At 44.6% G+C, this 25,125-nt stretch overlaps 1 protein-coding gene across 1 annotated transcript in view; it reads right to left on the minus strand.

Annotated features, from left to right (window-relative positions):
- Window positions 1-3,903: 3,903 nt before the first annotated feature.
- IRAK2 (interleukin 1 receptor associated kinase 2) overlaps window positions 3,904-25,125 on the minus strand; it is a 54,452-nt gene continuing 33,230 nt past the window's right edge. The window contains exons 4-13 of the mRNA XM_008152011.3: window positions 24,746-24,837; window positions 22,269-22,463; window positions 22,119-22,183; window positions 20,262-20,376; window positions 19,378-19,487; window positions 17,395-17,590; window positions 12,692-12,754; window positions 9,635-9,820; window positions 5,956-6,247; window positions 3,904-4,989 (exon numbers count right to left, since the gene is read on the minus strand). Coding sequence (XP_008150233.3) covers window positions 4,883-4,989; window positions 5,956-6,247; window positions 9,635-9,820; window positions 12,692-12,754; window positions 17,395-17,590; window positions 19,378-19,487; window positions 20,262-20,376; window positions 22,119-22,183; window positions 22,269-22,463; window positions 24,746-24,837 — 1,421 coding nt within the window. The 3' untranslated portion in view covers window positions 3,904-4,882. The remainder of the gene's footprint in view (window positions 4,990-5,955; window positions 6,248-9,634; window positions 9,821-12,691; window positions 12,755-17,394; window positions 17,591-19,377; window positions 19,488-20,261; window positions 20,377-22,118; window positions 22,184-22,268; window positions 22,464-24,745; window positions 24,838-25,125) is intronic.

Below are 25,125 nucleotides of genomic sequence, written 5' to 3' on the forward strand. Positions count from 1 at the left end.
ACGTTAGAAGCCAAGGGGGAAAAAAGAGACCACGCAAATGTAAAATATCCGCTTGGCAAAAAATACCAAAGTCGAAAGACAAGGAAAATAGTTGAAACATCTGACAAAGGTCTGATGGCCTTATTATGTAAAAACTATAGCAATAAGAGGATTCGTATTAAAATGGACAAAGGAATGAACATAAATTACGAAAGCCTCTTTTACAAAATATTTTTTAAATGGATTTACTTCAGTCATTTAAAAAATACAAATAAAATTGTTTTCACCCATTAGATTGGCAGTGATTAAAAAGCATAATATTGCCCTGGCTGGTTAGAGCTTCGTCTGGATATACCAAGGTTGTGGATTCAATCCCCAGTCAGGTCACATACAAGAAATGGGGGGATGAGGACAAATATGTGATACCTTAATCAATAAAGAAATTTAAAAAAAAAGAATCAACCAATGAACGCATGAATAAGTGGTACAACAAATCCATGTCTCTGTTTCTCTCTTCCTCTCTCTCTCCAGTCAATAAATATGTATTTTTTAAAAGCATGATAAGATTCTTTGCAACTAAGAATGTGGGGAAATGCTACCCCATGTGTCACTGATGGGCATTTAAATATGTGATACCTTAATCAATAAAGAAATAAAAAAATAAAATAAATAAATAAAAATAAATTGGTACGAAGGGCCAAAAGCCGGTTTGGCTCAGTGGATAGAGCGTTGGCCTGTGGACTGAAAGGTCCCAGGCTCGATTCCAGTCAAGGGCATGTACCTTGGTTGTGGGCACATCCCCAGTGGGGGGTGTGCAGGAGGCAGCTGATCGATGTTTCTCTCTCATCGATGTTTCTATTTCTCTCCCTTCCTCTCTGTAAAAAATCAATGAAATATATTTTAAAATAAATAAATAAATTGGTACGAAGGCATCGTAGTGCAAGAATGAAAACCACCTCAGTATGCAGCAAGCAAAGCTAGTTCTATAAAGTGCAGACCATCCATACAATGGACTATTGGGCAAAAAGAATGAAGTGACCCAAATGTACTGTTGAGAAAGAATGGCCAAAAAATGACATGAAAAAACATAGGATCCAGAGCAGTGTGAATGAAATAACCTGTGTAAAGCAAAAAATAATTTAAAAAGAGAGAGGAGTGGAACCTCAAGATTTTTTTTTTAATGCCTAAAATTGTCCATTGTGTATTTGTGTGTTTCTAATAACTTTATTGAGATATAATTTACATACCATAAAGTTCACCTATATATAGTTTGATGGGGTTTTTAACATATTTTTTAGTATATTTAGAGTTGTGCAACCATCACCATAACTATAACCTACTTTTAGAAGAGTTTCATCACCCCCAAATCTTGTGACCATTACTACTTCCCTTCTCAACCTCCCCCACCCCCACTCCTAGTTTCTGTCTCTGTAGACTTGCCTGTTCTGGACAGTTCATAAAAATGGAATAATATATTTTACTTAGCAAAATCATTTCAAGGTTCATCCATGTTGTAGCATGTATCAGTACTTCATTCATTTTTATGGATAATTTTTAATTAAATAAAATAAATGTTATTAATAACCTTCCAAAGCATGGATATAGCACATTCGTTTATCCATTCATCTGCTGATGAACATTTGGGTAGTTTCTACTTTCTGCTATTCTGAATATTGCTGTGAATACTGGTGCACAAGCTTTTATATGGACACTAGTAGCCCATTTGCAGGAAAAATCCTGCAAGTGGCAGCTGCAGCCGCAAGCGCTGCCGCTGCGGCCGCTGTTGCGGCCGCCACGCCTGCACCCGCGCGCCGCTGCCACCCGCCCCACTCCGCCCCGCCCTGCCCCGCCCCACCCCGCCCCGCCCGGGCTTTCCCTCTGGCAGCCACCTTGCTTTCCGCTTTTCCTCCCTCTTCCTTCTAAGTTGTCTTCAGTCTTCACTCCTCCCTCCCTCAGTGTATGCAAATTAACCGCCATCTTTGTTGGGTAATTTGCATACTCACCCTGATTGGCTGGTGGGCGTGGCTTTGGATGGTGGGTGTGGCTTGGCGTAGCAAAGGTGTGGTCCATTTGCATATTACTATTTTATTAGGTAGGATATGTTTTTATTCCTTTTAGGTAGCTATCTACCAGTGGAATTGCTGGGTCATATGGAAACTATGTTTAACATTTTGCAGCTGAAAATGTGGGGGAAAGTAGCTCACCATTTTACAATTCCAGCACCAAAGTATGAGGGTTCTAATTCCTCCACATTCTTTTTTTTTATCATTTTTAAAAATTTTAAACGTTTTCATCGATTTCAGAGAGAGGGGGAGAGATAGAAACACTGATGAGAAAGATCATTGATCGGCTGCCTCCTACACACTCCCTACTGGGGGATCAAGCCGAAACCCTGGCATGTGCCCTGACCAGGAACCGAACCATGACCTCCTGGTTCATAGGTAGACACTCAACCACTGAGCCACGCTGGATGGATATTTCTCCACATTCTTATCAACACTTTATTGTCTGTCTTTTTTATTATGGCCATCCTAGGTGTGAAGTGGTATCTCATTGTGTTTTTTATTTACATTTCCCTAATGACTAATGCTTATCTTAGTTCGGTCATCAATTCAAATGGAGACTGCAGCCAAGAAATGAAGAGAATGCTGAGACTCAAAAGTTCAGGAATGGAAGACTTAGGAAAGGTCACCAGGAGCTAAGATGTGTCATTAGAAACCAAAGCCAAGATCATTCACATCCTTGTATTTCCAATTAGCATGTATGGATGCAAAATTCGGACAGTGAAGAAGGCGAATAGGGAAGAAAACAAAGGAGTTAATTTGAAGTATGATGTTGGAGGAAAGCTCTACGAATACCCTGGACTATCATGAGAAGCCAGGGTTCCTTGGAAAAGACAACAATGCTGAGAAAAGTAGAAGGCAGCAGGAAGAGAGGAAGGCCAAATATGAGATGGATTGACTCCCTAAAAGGAGCCACAGACATGAGTCTACAAGAACTGAGCAGGGCTGTTGAGGACAGGACCTTGTGAACATCACTCATTCGTAGAATTGCCAGGAGGCAGAGCCAACTCAACTGCACATAATACACACAATGACTAATGAAAGGTTTTTTTTTTAATCATCTCTGGAACTAGTAATAAGTTAGTAACAGTGTTTGCCTTTGGGGAGAAGAAATGAGAGACTAAGTTCCAAATGGTTAAACGGCTTCCCTTCCACTAGGTGATCCTTTTTGTACTGTTTGGATTTTTTGGTCATATTCATCTTTAAAACGTCAGGCCAAATTCCATGGGGATTCATGGAAAGGCATTGTAGTGCCCAAGAACCCCTGAAATTACTACATGTAATTAATACACATAATAATGTATGTGTATGTCTTTACAGCTTGCTAAAGCGAGGTCTGCCGCTTTAATCAGATTCTCAATGAATCTCTCCAGAAATATATAAAGCCCGAGTCTAGAAATGCAAGTAAGTCTGGATAACCAGTACCCTATTAGCATCTGCTCCCTATTGCTCAGAGCCCTGCAAATACCCTGCTCATAATTGTAAGGTGCTTTCCACATGCCCCCAGAGCTTAAGACAGGGGTGTCAGTACAGATCACGTCCACCTGGGCTGGAGCCCACCTGGCTTTTTACAAAGCTGACGTTGCTGGGGGGCTGTTGAACGCTTACACCAGCCAGAATCTGACCCTTGCTCTGACAGTAGACCTATGAAACAGGTACTTTTTATTCTCCCCATGGTATGATGAAACAGGGGCTCAAAGTAACGCCCTAACTTAGCCCAAGATGACACAGCTATTAACAGCCAGCATTTACAGCAAGCACCCAATCTCTTCGCTACCCCACGATTCCCCGGCTAATGGATGCAGAGTGACTTCTCCAAATTCATCTGGACACAAAACTAATGACAAGATACCGGTTGGCTTTATCAATGTATATTTATTTTATAAAAATAAAAGGGAAAATATCACTATAGTAGGATTATTTAAAATAGGGCACACTGAATATAAAAGAGCATTTGTTTCACCAAAAAAAATCTGCAACATGACTTTTCAGAAATATACCCACTGCATACACATTAGGTACATGGCAGAAATAGATGTCTAATGTCTTTTTATTTCTTTATTTTATAAAACAGGACAAGTGCATTTTCAAAGTACTTCTTAGCAGCAGAATCAGAATGAAACCAGTTCTTCTGATTTTTCATCCAGCTATAAATAACACATATTTTCCAAATAAAAGCTCCATTAGAAATATTAGCATTAGTGGGATAGGAGGATAAAGGTGTAGACAGACATTAAATAAATATCTGTGGGTTGCAAGACTTACAAAAAAGAAAGCAGAAAACCTACAGAGCCCTTTGCTAGGTGTCTGGCCTTTGTCAAACTTGAGACCTTGAGGCGTGAGTCAAGAACCGCATTGGGACACAAGGTGGAAATCTTTCCGGTCACGGAGGTTTGCAGGCGGCCGTTGGCAAATATGACCCAGAGATTTTAACTCTGGAAAGTGCCGTCAGCATTCAGAATGCTCAGTCAGTTGTTGAGGGGTGAGAACAGGGTAACGGCATCTGCTGGGGCGCTTGACGTCACACCCTCCCCAGAACCACGAACCTGCCCACATCCTGGGCCCACGTACCAGGGTTTGTGCTTTCATCTCCTGATGATACCCAGCTCTGACTAACAAATCCCAGAATGGAAGAGGACTTCGTGGATTTTGCTTTCTCTAAAAGCTGAGGTCCCTTCTCCCTTCACTTACTCTGGAAATTGGAAGTTTCCTTTCCCCGCAGGTTGGCTGATGTTTGGTTTGTAGTCCCTGGGAGACCTTGGATTTGCCCCAGATCTTTTTCTTGATTTGACAGTTGTCTTTCCGATAGAGGACAAGGGTCCTCAGCTGTGTTCTGGTAATCAGGGGCCAAAAAGCTCGATGCTGTCCAGTTTCTCCTCTTTGTAGAGCAGGATATTCTCCATCAGCTTCCTTTTGGCCTCATTGATCTCGATTTTCCACGAAGTCTCTGTAGTTGATGTTCAATAGAAAGTTTTTTTAAAAAGCCACTTGAACAACAGGCCTTTGGAAATAGGTACTACTATTCTAATTCCTAGAAAGCCAGACTTGGTCACAGTTTCTCACATAAATCAGGTTTCTGAATCTGAGTGTAATGAGTGTTTTCATCATTTCTGCCTTTGCAGGAAAGCCCTGCCACCTGTCCCCACTTTCAGAGAAGAGGGGGCTCTCATGTTCCTCCCCACTGGGGAAGCGGGTGGGGGTGGAGTGAACACTTACACCCTCTCTCTTCTTCCTCTCTCTTCCACAAGGGAGGAGGAGCAATAGGAATGGTCAGAGCCTGGGACATTCATTGAGCTGTGTTTACTAGGGGACAAGGCATTGAAGAGGCTTTCCAAACTTAATTTCAGAAGGAAGCCTCGTATATTTGGATGGAAGGTATCTTTAGACGCAGCTGGCGAGGACGGGTTCAGATTATGAAGCGAGGATGGAGAAGCGGGCAGGGACAAACCACACAGGACCTTGCTGGTCTGGAGGAAGAGTTTCCACTTGGTCTCTAAGTGCAATGGGGAGCTACACAATGGCTTCAACAGGGAGTGACATGAGTTGTTTTTAAAAGCCACTCTGGTTGGCTCCTGGAAAAAGGACTGGTGAGGGGCCAGAGTGGATCAGGGAGGACAAGGGAAGGCGTGCAGTCATCTAGCAAGAGGACAGGAGCTGAGATGAGTTAGGGGGAAGGGTGCAAAGTAAAGAAGCAGATGGACCCGAGAGATATTTGGATCAATGGCTAGGACTCGGTGATGGACGACATTGGGGGGATGGAGAGAGATAGAGGTTTATCTTTGTGCAGTCAGATGGTAGGTGAATGGCTGAGTAACCAAATGAATGTGTGAATAAGGGAGATGGAAGGAATAAATGATGGGCTGAGTCAGGGATATAGAAATGTGTATAAGCATTCAGACCCCTACACACTTACCATCCTGGGGAGGCTCTGGACTGGTACAGACCTCAGAGGAGGAGTCAGCCTGCATTCCCCCGCTGGCCTGCATCCTGCCTTCTCCGTCCTCGGTGGGGGCAGGTGAAGCAGAAAGCCCAGACCGGGATGCTGCTCTCGAGGAGGAGGAGGCATCAAGGCTAGAATTGTCTACATCATCCGTTTCTTCTGGGATATTGGAGGAAGAGCCTGTGCTCTCAGAAAGCCCATCACAAGGGAGCGACGTCTCCTGACCTCTGAGCCGCTCTTCCACAGCAGCCACAGAGCCACACACCTTGGAGAGGAGAGAGACAAGAACACTCACCAAGAATTCTTTCTGAAATAAAAAAAGCTAACAGAAGAAACAGACACTGAAGAATCAAATGCTTGTTGCTTTGGCCTGGAAGAACAGCGTCCTTCTTTTGAAAAGAGCTGAACTTGCCCCAGTCTACCCTATAGCTATAGATAAGACCACATGACCAGAGTGAACCAATCACAGCATCCCGTTCCTCTAACCTCAATGATTGGTTCAGGTTTGGGCACATGACTAATGCAGGCCAATCAAAACCCTTCTCTGGGATTTTTCCCACCTAAAGCTTTCTAGTGACATAGCCAGATTTTCTACCACGCACAGAAAATCCATTTATAATAGGTGAAAACGAAGCCCTAACACAGAGTAAAGCAGAGGCAAAATATGGAGAGAAAGCGTCACAGGCACTGACATAGATAGTTGCACATTTTCTGGTTGAGACTCTGATTCTAGCTATCCTTGCAGTGCCTGTCCTGTCTGCTGTTTGGTTAAATGAGATAATAAATGCATTCATTCATTCACTTGTTCACATCACCTCTCTCTCTTTCTCTGTCTCTGTCTCTCTCTCTCGTGTGTGTGTTTCTAAGAGTTTGAGTTAAGTTTCTATCACTTTCAACTAGAAATGCCCTAAATAATATAGATACTGTCCTTGAGAGCTCTTCTGGTTAGAGAAGTTAGGAAAATTAGAGAAAGGCAGGGAAGGAATGTTTCTTCTTTACACACAAACACACACAACGAGCCTAAAACATACATACCCTTAACAACCTTAACAAATCTCATTTGCTCGGTGCCTTGCAATTTACAAAGCACATTTGACACATGATGCACAATGAGTTTTTATAGATAAAAAATTAAAAGATCAAAGAGGTTAAATTCCCTGCCTAAGGCCACCCAGCTAGCTAGAGCTGACCACTGAACCCAGTCCTGCTTGTCTTAAAGTCCATGACCCAATTGATCTCTCATCTTCCTAATACCTACCCCCTTTATTCTACATAGCAAATGCCTCCTCAACCTTCAAGGCCCAGTTCAAATGTCACCTCTTGAGATAAATCTTCAGAGTATATGCCCAATAAATACCTGCCACACAAAAAACTACATTCCTCTGTAGCCAGGTACGACCATATAACGAGGTTCTAGCCTATGCAGTGTGAGAGAAAGTGACATGTGCATTTCCAGGTCACACCTTTAAAAGAAAGGGGGTGTGTCTCCTCTTCCTTTTAACCCCTTTCAGCTGCTGGCAGATGTGATGACCTGAGCTAGAGCAGCCATCTTGGTCTCTGAAACAGAAGCCACACAGTAAGGACAGCAGAGCAACAATATAGGAGCCTGGGTCCCCAATACTGTGGCACTGCCACGTCAGCTCTGGACTGCCTACATTCAAACTGGTAAGCTAAAGAGAATAATCTTCTATCTCCAAACGACTGTATTTTGGAGTCTCTTCATTATAGCAGTTTCTTCAAGCACTTTAACTAATACACTGAACAAAAAATAAAACTAATGGAAGGCTGAATGAAAGAACAAGTGGTTGAGGAGAAAAATCTTTTTAGAACGTAAATCTTATTATGCCCTGCCCCTGCTTAAGCCCATAGTGACTTCCTCAAAATCCTGACTGTGCTTGCACAACCTCTATTATTGGCCACTCCTTCCTCAGCAGACTCATCACGAGCCACTTTGCCCCATGTACTTTGTGTTCCAGACTCTCTGACCTTCTTCTCTCTTGACCCTGCCAAGCTCTCTCCCAACTCACGCTATTTGCATGAGCTGTTAATTCTGCTTGGACAGCTCTTCATCAGCTTACACTTACTTCCTAGGGGAAGTCCTCTTTGGTGGGGTCCCTGTCACGCACTATCCCAGAGCTCACCACACAGTCAATTACTGTGCAATGTCTGTGAGCTCCAGGAAAGTAGAACTGGCCTTGTTCACTGATATACCTACCCCCCAGGGCCCAGCACACAGCTGTGGATGAATGACTGAGCACTATTGCACTAGAGCATAGGAGAATAGCTCAGGCTTAGAACAATGACTCGGGTTTCTAGTTCCTGCCACTTCATGGTGCGAGATGATGGACATGGGGCTGAACCAGGAGTCCAGAGAGCTCTGACAGAAACTTACTCTGTGGCCTCATCATCTCCTCTCTCTGGGCCCCTATGTCCCCATCTATAAAATGGGAGGCTTAGGCTATAGCAGTTGTGTTTGATGAAGACTTTTGTCAGCTATCACAAACCCTATATAATTATGAGAAGTTAAAGTGGTGTCTGATTGAAGCCACAGGTGGGGCCTACAGCTCCCCATAGTCCTCTTGCTGCCAACAGCAACGCCTGAGGTACTTTCAAGGAGCCCCTCTCTGCCAGACACCACTTGAAAATCACTCAGCTAGATTATCTCTAAGCCCTCTCAAGCAATAATTTTTTTAAAAAATATATTTCATTGATTTTTTACAGAGAGGAAGGGAGAGAGACAGAGAGTTAGAAACATCGATGAGAGAGATACATCGACCAGCTGCCTCCGGCACAGCCCCCACTGGGGATGTGCCCACAACCAAGGTACATGCCCTTGACCGGAATCGAACCCGGGACCTTTCAGTCCGCAGGCCGACGCTCAATCCACTGAGCCAAACCGGTTTCGGCTCAAGCAATAATTTTGACCTTAGAAAGACCAGGCAGCAGTGTCCAAATTTATACCTGTTACCATGGAAACCACCTTTACATATCCTATCCATAAGAAAATGTTTTACCTCCTGTGGTGGTTGATTTCCTGGGTGTCTGCCTAGCCCACAAGCTAGAAATGCTCCCTTTCTCTAGGGCCTCCTTTCAGGGACTGACCTCCCCTGGGTTTATATACTGGACCCCCTTCCCTTCCTCTTACCTGACTGGCCAATAGGGCCAGCCTGATCCTAGCTAGGCCAATCAAGTTCTCTCACTGAGATGCTGGAATGGGGACCTAGAGACTTGGTCTCTCCATGGGGCATAACTATAACATAGAAGTGAATATGGCCACATCTCCTAACCAAGAAAATAAAAAATAAAAATAGAAAGGGGGCCTACAGAGAGACGAGGAGGAATAAGGCAGGTTCAGCAAAAGCACCAGAGTTCTGTTATAACCAAGGGTGTGGCCCTGGGCCCCTCAGGCCAGCAGCACATGGCCCTCAGGCTCGTAAGACACCCTTATCCATATACTGCCCTGTTTTGCTGATGTAAGTTCCAACATGGAACCAAATATAGCCCTGGTTTATGAGATCACATCTCAGTGAAGGGATCAACCCTGAATCTGAACCTAGTCCCTGATAAAGCGAACCCATGCAGCCTGGAAAGTGAGACCCAGCTGACCCAGGACAGAGCTCATGGCTAGGGAAAGTCTGAGAATCAAGCTCACCTCTGCCAGGCTGGCATTCCGCCTCCGCAGGCAGAGGCAGGCGGCCGTGGCCAAAGCCTCCGCACAGTCTTCCGGCAGATCCCCTGCTCTCTTCTCCAGGTATTTCTGGCAGATCTCCTTCGCCATCACTTTCTCCACGCCTGTCTTCCTGGTGCTGCTTGGAATTTCATGGAGGAGTAAATCCTTCTGTGGGGAAAATAGTGGAAACACCCCTGAGTGAGCTTCAGTCACCTCCAAGACTACACCAGAGCTGCAAAAACTTCTCAGAAAACCAACAGGAATTTTAAAATAAATTCAAGGATCCCAGAAACAAGCCAAACAGCCAAGAACTGGAGAATAGCTACATGCCCTGCATGTATAGGGCATTCCATAGTACACTAAAAAATACCACAGATGGAGATGCTCACCCTTTGACTACCCCCAACAAAATCATGGGTCTCATCTAGCAACAGTCATCAAGAGAAGCTGAGAGCACTCGGTGGCAGGGTGATGGGGGAACTTAGTAATGGAAGGAATCAGCAAGTCCACCTGAACCCACTGATGAAGCTCAGCCCTGAAAGTAGGACAATCTGCTACGTGCCTCGTGTTGCCATGCTACGGGAAGTACAGAGCACCATCCAGGAAGTAGCACTGACCATGAATCTAACCAAGTCTCAGAGCTGACTACATTGTACAGGAAACATGAGGAATAGAGAAACAAGGACACCCAAGGACGTCATCACCAAAAGCTGGGCCTGAGAGAGTCCATAGGAAGAATGACCCACTTTCTGCAGAAATGCAACGATACACACAAAGAAAAAGGGGGAGAGGTACAGTTTACATTCTTAAAAAGTCTTAAGAAACATAACCAAAGGCAAATATGGAGCTTGCCTGGATCGGTTTCAAACAAAACAACTTTTAAAAAGCAATTTTTGAGGGGGGTGGGAACGGTCGGGGAGAGGTCAATGGGGGAAAAAGGAGACATGTAATACTTTAAACAATAAAGAATCTTAAAAATAAAATAAAAAGCAATTTTTGAGATGATTTGGGAATTCTAAATATAGAATGGGTATTAAATAATATTTAAAAATTTAGAAAACTTTATATGGATGCAATAACATAATACCTGGAATTTACTTTAAAGTACACACACACACAGTTTTGGGGGTGCAAAGAAATAAGAACAGCATGATGTTGATAGCTGATGGGATGGATACATAAATATTCTTTATATTCTTTTCTTTACATTTTAAATTGTCCATAATAAAAAGGGCTTTTAAGAACTAGCCATGCCTACCCAGAGAGTGAAAGGGGAGTTGGGGGAGAGAGAGAAACATCAACTGGTGGCCTCCTGTCAACCAACATCAAGTCAGCAACCTGGGCATGCGCCCTGACTAGGAACAAACTCACCACCTTTCTGTGTGTGGAATGACACTCCAAACAACTGAGCCACACCAGCCAGGGCAAAACTAGGTTTTTTAATAAGTGATATCCTTCACATTTTTAGAAACCATTAACAAAAAGAACCTTCTAGCAAATCGTATAAGTGCCTCCAGAGCAGGGGTCCTCAAACTTTTAAACAGGGGGCCAGTTCACAACGGTCTTCTGGATTGCAGAACTCCAGGATCTGCAATCCAGAAGACCGTTGGAGGGCCGGACTATAGTTTAAAAAAAAAACAACTATGAACAAATTCCTATGCACACTGCACATATCTTATTTTGAAGTAAAAAAACAAAACGGCAAAAACACCCGCATGTGGCCCGCGGGGCCGTAGTTTGAGGACGCCTGCTCCAGAGCCTCTTTCTCCTGTGACACTCACCCAGGGAGCCCCAGAGGACTGCTGAGAAATGCATCTCAAGAAAACTGTCAGGAGTTGAGAAACTGCCCCAAACTACCCAAACCACATCCAAGCTGCTTAAACTGACCTCTTTGTGGTGTCTGGAGCTCAGTGCCCACAGGGGGCGGAGCTCAGGGAGCTCAGGAGAGAGACAAATTGTGACTTTCTGTGTATAGGGGAGGCCTTCAGCTCTCCACCCTAAAGCTCAGGGAATGCTATTGGGGCCCAGTCACAAAAAGCCAGCTGCTCACTGGCCTCAACATCAAGTCAGAAAAGGGGTTCCCCTCTCAAACTGATGAAGAGGACCAGAGCTTGCATAGAATTTTGATCTCTGCCAAAGACCTGGGTTCAAATCCGTTTGACCACTGATCTCACTGAGGAGCATGAGACAAGTCTCTTCACCTTGGCCTTCATTTTTTCATCTGTAGAATGGGGATGATGATAATACTGAATTCATATGGTTGGACTTCCATGAGGATTAAAAAGTCAAAAGTGTCAGGGTTGAGAACTCCAGGATCTGCAATCCAGAAGACCTGACTCAGAATTCCAGCTCTGACATTCAGTACAGCTGAGATTTCAGGCAAACCTTAGAGCTGGCTTTCCTCATCTATAGATGAACATAATGCCTCTATCAATCTCATAGGGATTCTGAGATGACTTAGAAAGATAATTTATGGGCCTGGCCTGTGTGGCTCAGTAGTTGAGCGTCGATCCAGGAACCAAGAAGTTGCTCATCAGCAATCAATGATTCTCTCTCATCATTGATATTTCTATATCTCCCTCTCCCTTCCTCTCTCTGAAATCAATAAAAAACATATCTTTTTTAAAAAAGATAATTTATGGAAGGTGCCAGAGTCAAGCTGTGTTGTTCTATTTTTGAAATGACACTATACATATGATAGTTCTTTGAACCTACCAAATATGGAAGTTATTGAATTTATTATAGAAAACCATTTTAAAAGGCTGAAATTAACTTACCAATTTGAGGACAACCCCATTTGATTGCCTGATGTGTAGAGAGGAGAAATGAGTTTTCCTGAAACATTCTAAATTCTATTATACCATGAAAAGTAATTGTTAGCTGGCAGGTGGGTGTGGGAGATTAAAGCTACTTTGCACAGATGCAAATCAAACCCTGGTCTGAGACCTCATTAGCATCTGTAAAACAGGTACCCTCCTGACCCCTCGTGGCTGTGAGGCCCAAACACACCAACCAGCCAGAAGTGACTGGTTTCCTTACCAGGTAGACTGGGCTGCGGTCGTTCTCCATCGCAGGGATGCCAGTGAGGACCTCAGCTAACACCTGCAGAGAACATGGAGTTAGCACAGTTCACACACTCATGTACAGGTCAAGAGAGAAGCTTCTTCTCAATAATAAAGTCTGAGCTTCAGGCTCAGCTCTGCTATTTGCCAGCATAGACACATGCCCAAAGTCTGGAACATGAGACCCAGTGCTTATAGAAGGTTCGAATTAACTGATAGCAAGGTAGGGAGGATGGAAACCAAATGTGTGTGTGTTATCATCAATTATATATATATATATATATATACACACACACACATATGCACACTTACATGTATGTATACATAAACTATATGCATATATACATACAGGGTGGGGCAAAAGTAGGCTTATGGTTTTTTGTATGGAAAATAATACAATAATTAACAAATAATAATACAAGAATAAACTCTGTTTCACATACTCACAACTGTAAACCTACTTTGGCCCTACCCTGTATAATATACACACATTATATATACACACACACACATGCATATATCTCTATATTTATTTATATACATACATACATATGCACACACTATATTTTAAAGATAATTTCATTTAAAAAACCATCAGAAATGGTAAGCAGGCATTGCTACATCAATCTCAAAAAAGAGGAATCCATGTGCATATATGTATTCTATGCAGAAAATCTCAGCAATATTTATAGCATGTTTCATCCGTATGCCTTTTTTACTGATTTTAGAGAGAGAGGAAGGAAGAGGAGAGAGAGGAAGAGAGAGGAGAGATATAGAAACATCGATGATGACAGAGAAAATTGATTGGCTGCCTCCTGCAAGGCCCCCTATGTCCTGATCAGGAATCGAACCAGTGACCTCTTGGTGTATGGGATGACCGTCAACCAACTGAGCCACACTGGATGGGCCTATATGCCTTTATTAACATTATTTGTTCATTACTTCATCCACTCACAAAAGGAACAGAGACCTGAGCCAGTGTAAGCCACCAGAACTTGATAAACAGTGGTATGTGTTTTAGTAAATGGGAAGCCTGCTTTGAACAGGAATTCTTGGCAGAGATAGCAGCATGGTCAGACAGACCTGGGTTCAAATTACTTTGTTCCTTATACGTGCAGGTGAGTTTTAGGCAAAGTGACTAAAATGAGCTGTGTCCTCATTGGTAAATGAGGATCTAGCAGTAGTGAATATAAGGGACTGAGTGTCAAATCTCTCTTCCACAGCCTCTTTAGAAGCAACTCATAATAGGTTCCCTTTTACTGCTAAGAAATCCTCTATTCCAGAGAAAAGGCCCACTACGTTAATAACAGAAAGGCAGTGGTCAGGAGGGGGGCAGTAGCGGGCACCCCTGCAGCCAGTGGACAGGAGACCATTGAAAAGACTCCCCACCAGCAGTGCCAGAAGGAAGGGGAAATAAATACACAAACATTTCCTCTGCCTCCCCGACATGCAGGCTCTATGCAAGGCCCTTTACAGAGGTCACTGAGTGCTCACCAAAAACACACACACAAAACACTGAGAAACAGTGTTCCCAATAAGAGAAACCAAAGTTCAAAATCATACTGTTAGTCAATGGCAGGGCTGAGAAAGAGTGCAGGGAGCCAGTGGGCACTGAATGAATGAGTGAATGAATGAATGAACAGCTGAGTTAAAAAGTCAAGAGTAAACATAAATCAGGAATGAGGGTGTAAAGGTAGGAATAATAAAACAAATCACTATAATCATCATCATCATCTTGATATTTGCAGAGAACTATGCTAACCAGTTTATATATATACTAGAGGCCTGGTGCACGAAATTCGTGCACTGGGGAAGTATCCCTCAGCCCAGTCTGCACCCTCTCCAATCTAGGACCCCTCGGGGGATCAGGCCTAAATGGGCAGTTGGACATCCCTCTCACAATCCAGGACTACTGGCTCCCAACTGCTTGCCTGCCTGCCTGCCTGATTGCCCCCAACCACTCTGCCTGCCAGCCTGATTGCCCCTAACCATTCTGCCTGCCAGCCTGATCAACACCTTAACTGCTCCTCTGCTGGCCATCTTGTGGCAGCCATCTTGTAACCACATGGGAGCGGCCATCTTGTGCGAGGGCATGATGGTCAATTTGCATATTACCTCTTTATTATATATATATATATATATATATATATATATATATATTATCTTATTAATCTTCATATATATAATTTACTCTCCATTTTACAGAGGGCAAAACTGAGGTCCAGAGTTATAGGTGATATGTCCTAGGTCATACAGCTGAAAGTAACTGAGCTGGGGCCCAAATCCATGCTCTTAACCTCTGCACTACAGTGCCTGGTGGTTTGGGGGGTTCAGTCCCCCGAGGTCTTAAAGAAGCAGGAGCCTGGGGGAGCCCTGATGAGCTTCACTGAACCACCCAGTGAGGCTGACAGGGGCAAGGAAACCAGAAGAGCCCATGAGCTGGGAGACAGACGGAAGCAAAATCTGACATGTGGATGTCGGGCTGAGGGCAGAGGTGGCTCAGGGGGAGGGCACTAGTTAGTAGGAGAGGTGGACAGCCAGGGGGTTGAGGTCAGAGAGAGGAAGTATAGAGTTGAAGGCTGGAGAGGAAGAGAGAAGGCAAGGTCCAAAATGCAGTTTGCTTGTCCTTGGCAGATGTCAACCATGGACTGTCACTTTTCTCAGCCAGTATTTCCTAGACCAGGTTCCATGGGACACGGATGCTGAGAGATACTGAGAAAACAAGGTTCAGTTATCAAATTAATTTGGGAAACACAGCTTACTGTTTTCCCAGCGGTGGTAAATTCACAATGATCAGATTAAGAGCTCATTATTATATTAAAGGCTCGGATTAATTTTGTGGTAAAGAAATCTGCTTGACTTTGATTAACCCAGATTTCTCAAACCTATTTGCCCCCAAAACCTTTAAACACACCAAACCTACAGAGATCTCAAGGAATTGGTGTTCTGTAGAAATATACACTGGAGACTGCTTTCAGACCATGAGCTCCTGGGGGCGGGATTGTGTTTAAGTTACATTTGTAGTTTACACAAATTCTGCACATAGTAATGCCAGACAGATGGTGAGGATGAAGAGATGGATAGTGAATAGTTGTGTAGCTGATGGATGGATGGATGGATGCATGAGTGGATGAATGTTGAATGAATGATGATTGGAAAGATGGATGGACAGATGGACAAAAAAGATGAATGAACAAACAAGGACAAATACAACTGGATAGAAAATTAGACGGCTGGCTGGGTGGGAATCAGGGAAGTCAGGAGATGATAGCTTACTACAATCTGGACACTCATGAGAGGCTTTACTTCAAGGGTTGGCAGATTTTTTTTTCTTTAACAGGCTAGAGAGTAAATATCCTATATAATAAAAGCCTAATATGCAAATAGACTGAATGGCAGAACAACTGGTTACTATGACACACACTGACCACCAGGGGGCAGACGCTCAATGAAGGAGCTGCCCCCAGCCCACAGGCCCCAGGCCAGCCAAGGTGGGTGCCAGCGGGGGGGGGGGGGCCCTCAATCAGCCTACCCGTTGCCCCACAGAATGGCCCTGATTGCCGGCCAGGCCTAGGGACCCTACCCATGCACAAATTTTGTGCACCGGGCCTCTAGTTTTAAATATTTTTTTTAAAAATATATGTCTTTATTGATTTCAGAGAGGAAGGGAGAAGGAGAGAGAGATAGAAACATCAATGATGAGAGAGAGTCATTGATCGCCGCCTCCTGCACACCCCCCACTGGGGATCGAGCCCACAACCCAGGCATGTGCCCTTCGCTGGAATCAAACCTGGGACCCTCAGTCCACAGGCTGATGCTCTATCTACTGAGCCAAGCCAGCTAGGGCTAAATATATTTTTATTGATTTCAGAGAGAGAAAGGGAGAGGGAGGGAGAGATAGAAACATCAATGATGAGAGAGAATCCCACTAGGGATTGAGCCCACAAACCAGGCATGTGCCCTAACCAGTAATTGAACTGCAACCTCCTAGTTCATAGGTTGACGCTCAACCACCAAGCCACGCCAGCTGAGTGAGAGTAAATATTTTAGGCTTTGTGGGCCACAAACCAAGTCTCTGTCACATATTCTTCCTTTTTAAAAAAAATTATTATTATTTAATATTTTATGAATATAAAAACTATTCTTAGTTATAGGTCACTAGAGGCCCATTGCATGAAGATTCATGCAATAGACCTTCCTTCACCTGGCTGCCAGCACCAGTTTTCCTCCGGCACTGGGAACCCAGGCCTTGGCTCTGGTCACCCGCCGATCGGAGCGGCGGGAGGTGCAGGGGGGTGGGATTTGCGAGTCCCGCCGCCCGCACCTCCCACTGGCCCAATCGGTCTCCCCTCAGCGGCAGCCGATCGGGCGGCAGGAGGCACAGGCGGCGGGACTCGCGCGATGGGGGGCGGGGCAGTGAGTGGGGGCCGCCATCTTTGCTGGGTTAATTTGCATAGTGCCCTGATTGGCTGTGGGCATAGCGAAGGTACGGTCAATTAGCATACTACTCTTTTATTAGGTAGGATAGGCTAGTTTTGGCCTGTGGGCCATAGTTAGCCAACCCCTACTGTACTTTGATGTAACATAGCTATGAGCCTCTATCATAGCCAGTGCTTACACAGGAGTCAGGGAAAAGACAAATGAGTACAGGCACCCCTCAGCAGAGAAGGAAACTCTTACTATTCCACAGCTGAAGATGTCCACTCGCTTTGTCAGCTGCCCCACTTTGATGAAATCTTCTGGCAGATATGCAGCCGAGGCCTGGAAAAGATGGGTCTTCATCCTGGTATATTTTGACCTTTTATTGTCAGGACACAGGTGAGCCTTTGGATGAGCCAGCATGGGGGTGAAGTTTTGATCTAGCAAAACATTGGAGCTGTGGGAAAGAAAGCAGAGAGAACCTTTCCATTTGGGGCTGGACAAGAAGAGGTTGCCATGGAGACGCTTTTGGGAAACAACTTAGCAATGAGCAGTGTCCGCTGCAGCACGTTAGCGTCACTGAAGACCCTCAACATGGAGTTTCCGAGAGAGTCCTGAGAGAGGAGCCTACTCCGACAAGCCAGTGAAGATGGAGCTCAGCTTAATCCTGCTGCCTTGAGAATGGCATTCAGTGTGGTCAAAGAGGTGCAGCCATCCTGATCCCCACAGATGTCCATCCCGATCACCCGCAGCTGGCCAAGCCCATATAGGCCGTGTTGGCTCAGTCCCTCCGAGGCTGTGCCGACCCCCAGCTCTGGCCCAGCTGACTCAAGTCTAAATGCCAGCATCCTTCATGACTGAACCTGTCCAGATTGTAGAAAATAAGAACAATAAAAATATTCCTGAACCTAGTCATCTACTAGTAAACCATGGGAGTGAACTCTCAGAAAGTACTCCAAAGGGGAGGGGGGACAAAAAACTCAGTTATATGTGTACAAATATTCAACGTAGAACTAACCCTCTAATAGTTTTTTTTAAAAGTAGACACCAATTCTAATGTCCACTATTAGGAGTGGGTAAGTAAATTATGGGCAATCCGTGCAATGGAAGACTAAGAAGTCACTGAAAATAATGACATGCAATGTGGAAAAATGTTTATCATATTTAAGTGAAGCAGGGGAAGAGAATATGAAATGGTAACCAGGTAACTGGGCTACCTTAGGGCCAAGACTTCTGCGTGGGAAGGGGCTGAGAAAAGAAACAGAAAAATGGGGCCAACTGATGAGTCAGAGTGGTGAGCCAGGACGACCCCGGTCCTTCCGTTTCCTTTCTTGCTATTACTGTTGTTTGTGCAACCAAATAAGAATCAATGGGGAGAGACAAAAAACAGGTTTCCCTTTGTCAAATGGAGAGAGGACTTTTGGGGAAGTGTGGGTTCTATGGTTTCAAGCTCAATTTTGACAAATTCTCTGATATCTTCTGGAATCTCTTCCCATGTTGCCAGTCCCCAATTGGGGAACTCTTGCTCTTGGATGGTTGGGACCGTGATAGCTGGGGTGAACACTAACCTGCAGGAAGCCCCCCTAACACGAGTTATGTTCACTAACAGGTACACAAGCGGGGGAGGTGGGTCTCCAAGAAGACCCTGAGCACAGAGCTCAAAATCCCAGGGGACTGAGCAGATATGACCCAAACTTCAAGGACCAGGTGCAGACCAGCTGGCTGGGTGGAAAGTAAACTACATCATGGGCGTGGGGTGCTTGTTGGGAAAACACCAGCTTAGAAAGACAAATGTGGTGACAGGTAGGCAGTTTGTCGGACAGGAATCAGAAACACTGATTTTTGAGGATTTAACAAAGAAAGGGAGACCCAGAGGAGGTGAGGTGGGGAGAGGAAGGCAAAGAGAAGAGAGACAGAGGGAGAGGAAGGGGACTCTGGAAGGTGGCACTGTCTCATCCCTGCAGCCAGAGCCCTCGGCAGAGTCCAGCCCACCGCCTGCACCTCTTTTTTTTTTTTTTTTTTTTAATATATTTTATTGATTTTTTACAGAGAGGAAGAGAGAGGGATAGAGAGTTAGAAACATCGATGAGAGAGAAACATCGATCAGCTGCCTCTTGCACACCCCCTACTGGGGATGTGCCCACCACCAAGGTACATGCCCTTGACTGGAATCGAACCTGGGACCCTTCAGTCCGCAGGCTGACGCTCTATCCACTGAGCCAAACTGGTTTCGGCCGCCCTCACCTCTTGATGTTACTGTGGATGATCTCCAGGCTGTGAAGGTGCTCCACGGCACGAAGCAGCCCTGAGACGATGCTGATGCGCTGGGGCCAGAGGAGGGGATCTGAGCCACCCTGAGAGGAAGAAAGGGGGTGAAACAGTGACACCTGTTCCTTTTAAAGTCCCAATGGCAGGGTCCTGGGCTCCTGTCTCTCCTATTGTCTAAAGTTTTACATTTGTCTTTTTTTCCCCCATTAACGCCCCCCCTCCCCAGCCATTCCCACCCCAGGCAAGCCCCCACTGCCTCAGTGCCTGTATCCATTGGATATGCTAATATGCATGCATACGAGTCCTTTGGTTGCTCTCTAACCCCCCCTCCCCTACCATTTATCTTTGGATCTACTCTTGTTCATCAAATTATGTTGATCATTATATCCCACATATGAGTGAGATCATGTGATATTTATCTTTCTCCAACTGGCTTGTTTCGTTTAGCATAATGCTCTCCAGTTCCATTCATGCTGTTGCAAATGGTAAAAGTTCCTTCTTTTTTATAGCAGCATAGTATTCCATTGTATAGATGTACCACAGTCTTTTAATCCACATACTTTGTATCTTTTAATTATTTTTCTTGTCCTATTGCATTGGCTATCATGTCCAGAACAATGTTGAATAAATTTAGTGCTATGGGATACCTTATCTTGCTCTTGACTTAAATGAAATGCCTGTTGTCAAATAAAATTTTTATAGGGTTTTACCTGGAGATATTTAGCCAGATCTTATGTATCCTGGACCAACTTCTCTTGAAGGGGGCCTCTCTCTCTCTGGACTCTTATATGTCTTTAACCATTGATTCTCTAACTGGGTACTGCCTGGTCCTGCTCTCTGACCGTGGCCCAGCCTCTTACCTGGCACCGGAGTCTGTCCTGTAAAGAACCATTTGCCATGTAGGGGTAGACCAAGCTGTAAAACTGTTTTCCAGTGCAGACGCCCAGCAGAGGTAAGACATTGGGGTGGCAGCATCTGAAATCAGGCATTAGTGCAGAGGCGAGTCAGACAGAAAGAATAATCAACGACTGCTCTGATTCCTCACCTCCCATACCTCTTATGTCCTCCCCACTGCCCTGAGGGCCCAGCACCAGGGCAGAAAGATGAAAACTGGTGTGCCTTCAAGGAGCTGGAAGTCAGTTGCTTGAACTTATCCTGCCTCCCTGCTCTACAGCATATGACACCTTAACCACCCCGTCTTCTGGAAGCGGAGGCTTAGAGACTAAGGAACTTGCCAAGGTTATAGCTAGCAAGCAGTGAAGCCAGGGTAAGATTGCAAGTCTGTTTGACCCCCAGGACTGGAGTTCTTCCCCCAAAACCCTCTTCTGCTGAGTCTAAGCCACCCATTCCTTCTGACTCCTCCTACCCTCTTAACCACTCCTTCTTGGCCGTTTTCCCTAAGATCCTCCTCTTTCACCTCCCTCTGAAACCTGAGTCTCCCAGGCAGCGCTTATCATCTTGCATTATAAGCTGTTCCTCTAGGTATATCCCACCTCTATGAGGAACGCTCCCAAATCGATCATCTCCATACTCTAGGTCAGTGGTCGGCAAACTCATTAGTCAACAGAGCCAAATATCAACAGTGCAACGATTGAAATTTCTTTTGAGAGCCGAAAACCGACTTCTGCGCATGGGCCACGAAGTTTCAATCGCACTGTACGTGCGTGCCCGCACGTGGTATTTTGTGGAAGAGCCACACTCAAGGGGCCAAAGAGCCGCATGTGGCTCGCGAGCCGCGGTTTGCTGACCACTCCTCTAGGTGAACAATCTAAACTCGTCAAGTCCCAAACCCGCTTCTCCATCCATAGTTATGATCTCAGCAAAGGGCACCACCATCCATCTAATTTCCTAGAAACCCTCTTACCGCCCCCCCCCTCTAATTATTATAGACACTGAAATCTGAATTTTTTTATACTTATGTCATGAAATAGTCTTTTTATTTTTTTCAAACCATTCTTAGCTCTCGGGCCATACATACAACACAGGCAGGGCCAGATTTAGCTTATGGGTCGTCATTTGCCAGATCCTGCTCTAGATCTGGATTTTAAGATGGATTCACTCTTAGCATTGGAATCAGTAAGTCCCTGCCAATCTCAAGAGAATGAGATAGGTCCGGCGAGTGTGATTCAGTGGTTGAGCGTCAACCTATGAACCAGGAAGTCACAGCTCAATTCCCGGTTGGGGTTGCGGGCTCGATCCCCAGTAGGGGGCATGCAGGAGGCAGTGATTGATGATTCTCTCTCATCATTGATGCTTCTATCTCTCTATCCCTCTACCTTCCTCTCTGAAATCAATAAAAAATAATAATAAAAATAAATAAACATATTTTTTTAAAAGAGAGATAAAAATGGATTTCTTTCCCCCTGGATGAAAGGAGTTGGGCCAAGTCAAGCCAAGTTTCTTTTATAATTCTAATCTATACATATAGCTGTTAAACAGAAAAAGCATGGACTATGGTGCCAGAGCAACGTAGGTTCAAATTCTGGCTCTGTCACCTACTTGCTGTGTGATCTTGGACAAGACACTTAACCTCTTTGTGCTTCAATTTGCCCGTGTGTAAAATACTGTGCTAATAGCAGCTACGTTACAGGGTTCTTGTGAGGATAAAAATGAGTTTGTACACACAGAGTGCTTAAAGCATGCCTGCCACATAGGAAGCACTATATATTAACTAAACTATTAACAAAGTTTAATAATTTTCCATAGAGGAGGCTTACCTATGACAGATTCGTATCTCTGCTTGGAAGAAATTTTCAATTGATCCTGGACCTGAGCAGGCCATCTGTGGGAAAAGACTGCAAAACATTAAAATCCAGCCGCACCCAGGCAGCTTCCCCCAACACACACACTACAAACCAAGTGCTTACCTCTCGGAGCTTCTTAAAGACGAATGGTGTGCCCTGCCTCTGTCCTCGGTAGATGTCAGCAAAGGTCCCCTCACTGATTTTGTGGGTTTGGTTGAAGTTATCGGTTGCCTGAACCACCTCCACCTCATTCCAGAAAAGGCTGTCTACAGCCAGGCTCAGAAGGGTTTCTTGCTTAGGAAAGGAGGTGCTGACATCCTGGGGATTTAGAGAAGAGAAGGAGATTAACATGAAATTAATATAGAAAATATTATTTTCCTTACTATCTCTGGATCTTAAAACACCAGAGATGAAGGGATGGAGGGGATCATCTTATCCCGTGAGGAGAAATGATAAAAATGGACATGAGTCCTGCAGCTCAGTTGGAGTGCCTTCCTGTACACCAAAAGGTTGGGGGTTTGATTCCTGGTCAGGGCACATACCTAGGTTGTGGGTTCGATCCCATCAGGAAGCATAGGGAAGGCAACTGATCAATGTTTCTCTCTCACAATGATGTTTCTCTCTCTCTCTCTCTCTCTCTCTCTCTCTCTCTCTCTCTCTCTCTCTCTCTCAAAATCAATAAAAACATATCCTCAGGTGAGGATTTAAAAACAAAACAAAACGAAGGACATGAATAGGGCCAGCTCAAATCCAAGCTCAGGCACTACTTTGCTCTGTGACCTTGGATAAGTCACTTAACCTCTATGAACTTTAACTGCATCAGCAAAAATGAACATCACAATCATTGTACCCTGGAGAGAAATGTTGACGATTAACTAAAATGTGAGTATTACTGGCAAATGGTTGATGTTTGCTTTTCTTGTTTTTCAGTTTACAAAGGTAGCACCAAGGGGGTCAAAGAGCTGAGGTGAGATCACACAGCTGGTCAATGGCCAAGCTGGTTCCCTGGTCCTATACTTGGTGCATGTGCTGGGAAGCAGGATATAGGTTCACGTAACCAAAGACACTTCTGGAATCAGAGCTTCGAGACTGTTTGTGTGGGTAAGCCTATGAAAAGCAGCAGCTCTGCTTCAACCACTTCCCTTCTTAAAAACAGGTGTACAGCCCCAGCCAGTTTGGCTCAGTGGATAGAGCGTTGGCCTGTGGACTCAAGGGTCCCGGGTTTGATTCCGGTCAAGGGCATGTACCTTGGTTTCGGGCACATCCCCAGTAGGGCATGTGCAGGAGGCAGCTGATTGATGTTTCTCTCTCATCAATGTTTCTAACTCTCTCTACCTCTCCCTTCTTCTCTGTAAAAATCAATAAAATATATTTTTAATAAAATAGGTGTACAAAACTTACATTTAAAAAAAACTTTTTATGCTCTTTTAAACAGTTTTAGAAAATTAGTGGTGGTGTGGGGGAGATCCCATTAATCCCATTATCCACTTAACTGCTATTCAAGTGCAGTGAGTTTCTTGCAGACTAGATATATCAGAATTTATTTCACAAACTAGAATCCTGATGCACACGTTGTTTTGATACCTGGTGTTTTCACTTATATTACACTATGATCATTCTCCCAAGTTATCATCTTTGGGCATGATGAATTTTCAGAGAAAATTAAAACCCTGTTTAAGTGAGTCTCCTTTTTGGCACAGCTTCATTAGTCAGCCCTGCAGTGCTAGCTGCTTCACCAGGCACCCTGCCCACACACTTTTAGGGGCCAGTGAATATGTTTTAATTTCTTGTAAAATCAGAAGAACAAAAACAAACTTTTAAAGTCAAAGAAAATGTTTCCATTTTTAATCTAGCTTGAATTATATTCACTTTTATATCCGTGTAATTATAAAATATAAATTATTTTTAATGAAAGAAAGGGCCCGTGAAGGCACAGGTGCCTAAGACCCATGAAAGTCATATGTGGCCTGGACCCAAGTCATTGAAAATTCAGAACAACACAAACATATTTTGGGTTGAAAAAATAAACTGGACGGGAGGCAGTTTGTAAACAAATACTACTACAACCAATATATTTATGTATAAATGAGACCTGCCAATTATCAGGTCTCACTTATACACAAATAATGGAAAAGCTCATTAAAAATGTTTATTCAGCCGAAACCGGTTTGGCTCAGTGGATAGAGCGTCGGCCTGCGGAATCAATTGTCCCAGGTTCGATTCCGGTCAAGGGCATGTACCTTGGTTGCGGGCACATCCCCTGTCGGGGGTGTGCAAGAAGCAGGTGATCGATGTTTCTCTCTCATCGATGTTTCTAACTCTCTGTCCCTCTCTCTTCCTCTCTGTAAAAAATCAATAAAATATATATTTTTAAAAAATGTTTATTCACTAGTGTATGAACCCCTCTCTCCCAACCCCGTCCCAGTTTTATTGACTGTCAGTACTTACACCTCAGAAGCTCAGAGTAATTCAATTGGTCTCCTTCCCGCCCCACCCCTCACCCCACTCTAACCCCCAAACTGGTCTCAGGGGATAAATGCATTGCTGTTTTGAGAAAGAGTGCCACACACTGGGGACATGGCTTTCAGGTGGGGATTTACCTTTGGATCAGATGAAGCAGGAAGGTCAGTTTTTAAGGAAGGAGGGGCATCTTCAGGAGGAGGCAGGAGGCTGGCTCTGGCTGGAGCAGGCCCTGGAAAGAAGGGACTGTGGGTCAGAAAGTGGCGCCCCTGAGGAAAGAGGGAGGGGTCCCTGTCAGTCCCCTGACCAAACCAGGCTCTGACTGTTGTCAATAACGACAGCTACTATTTCCTGACACCCCCAGGCACCAGACTACACAACCTCCTGCAGTACCCAAATGAATGCTTATGACAACCCTACGGATGGGTCCCCATTTGGCAGGTGAAGAAACAGAGGCACTGGAGGTGGCCGCTTGCCCAGGGCCACATGGTAAGTGGCAGAGCCAGCCTTCAAATGGAGT

This window comes from Eptesicus fuscus, chromosome 18 (genome assembly GCF_027574615.1).
Source record: "Eptesicus fuscus isolate TK198812 chromosome 18, DD_ASM_mEF_20220401, whole genome shotgun sequence".
Classification (NCBI taxonomy): Eukaryota; Metazoa; Chordata; class Mammalia; order Chiroptera; family Vespertilionidae; genus Eptesicus; species Eptesicus fuscus.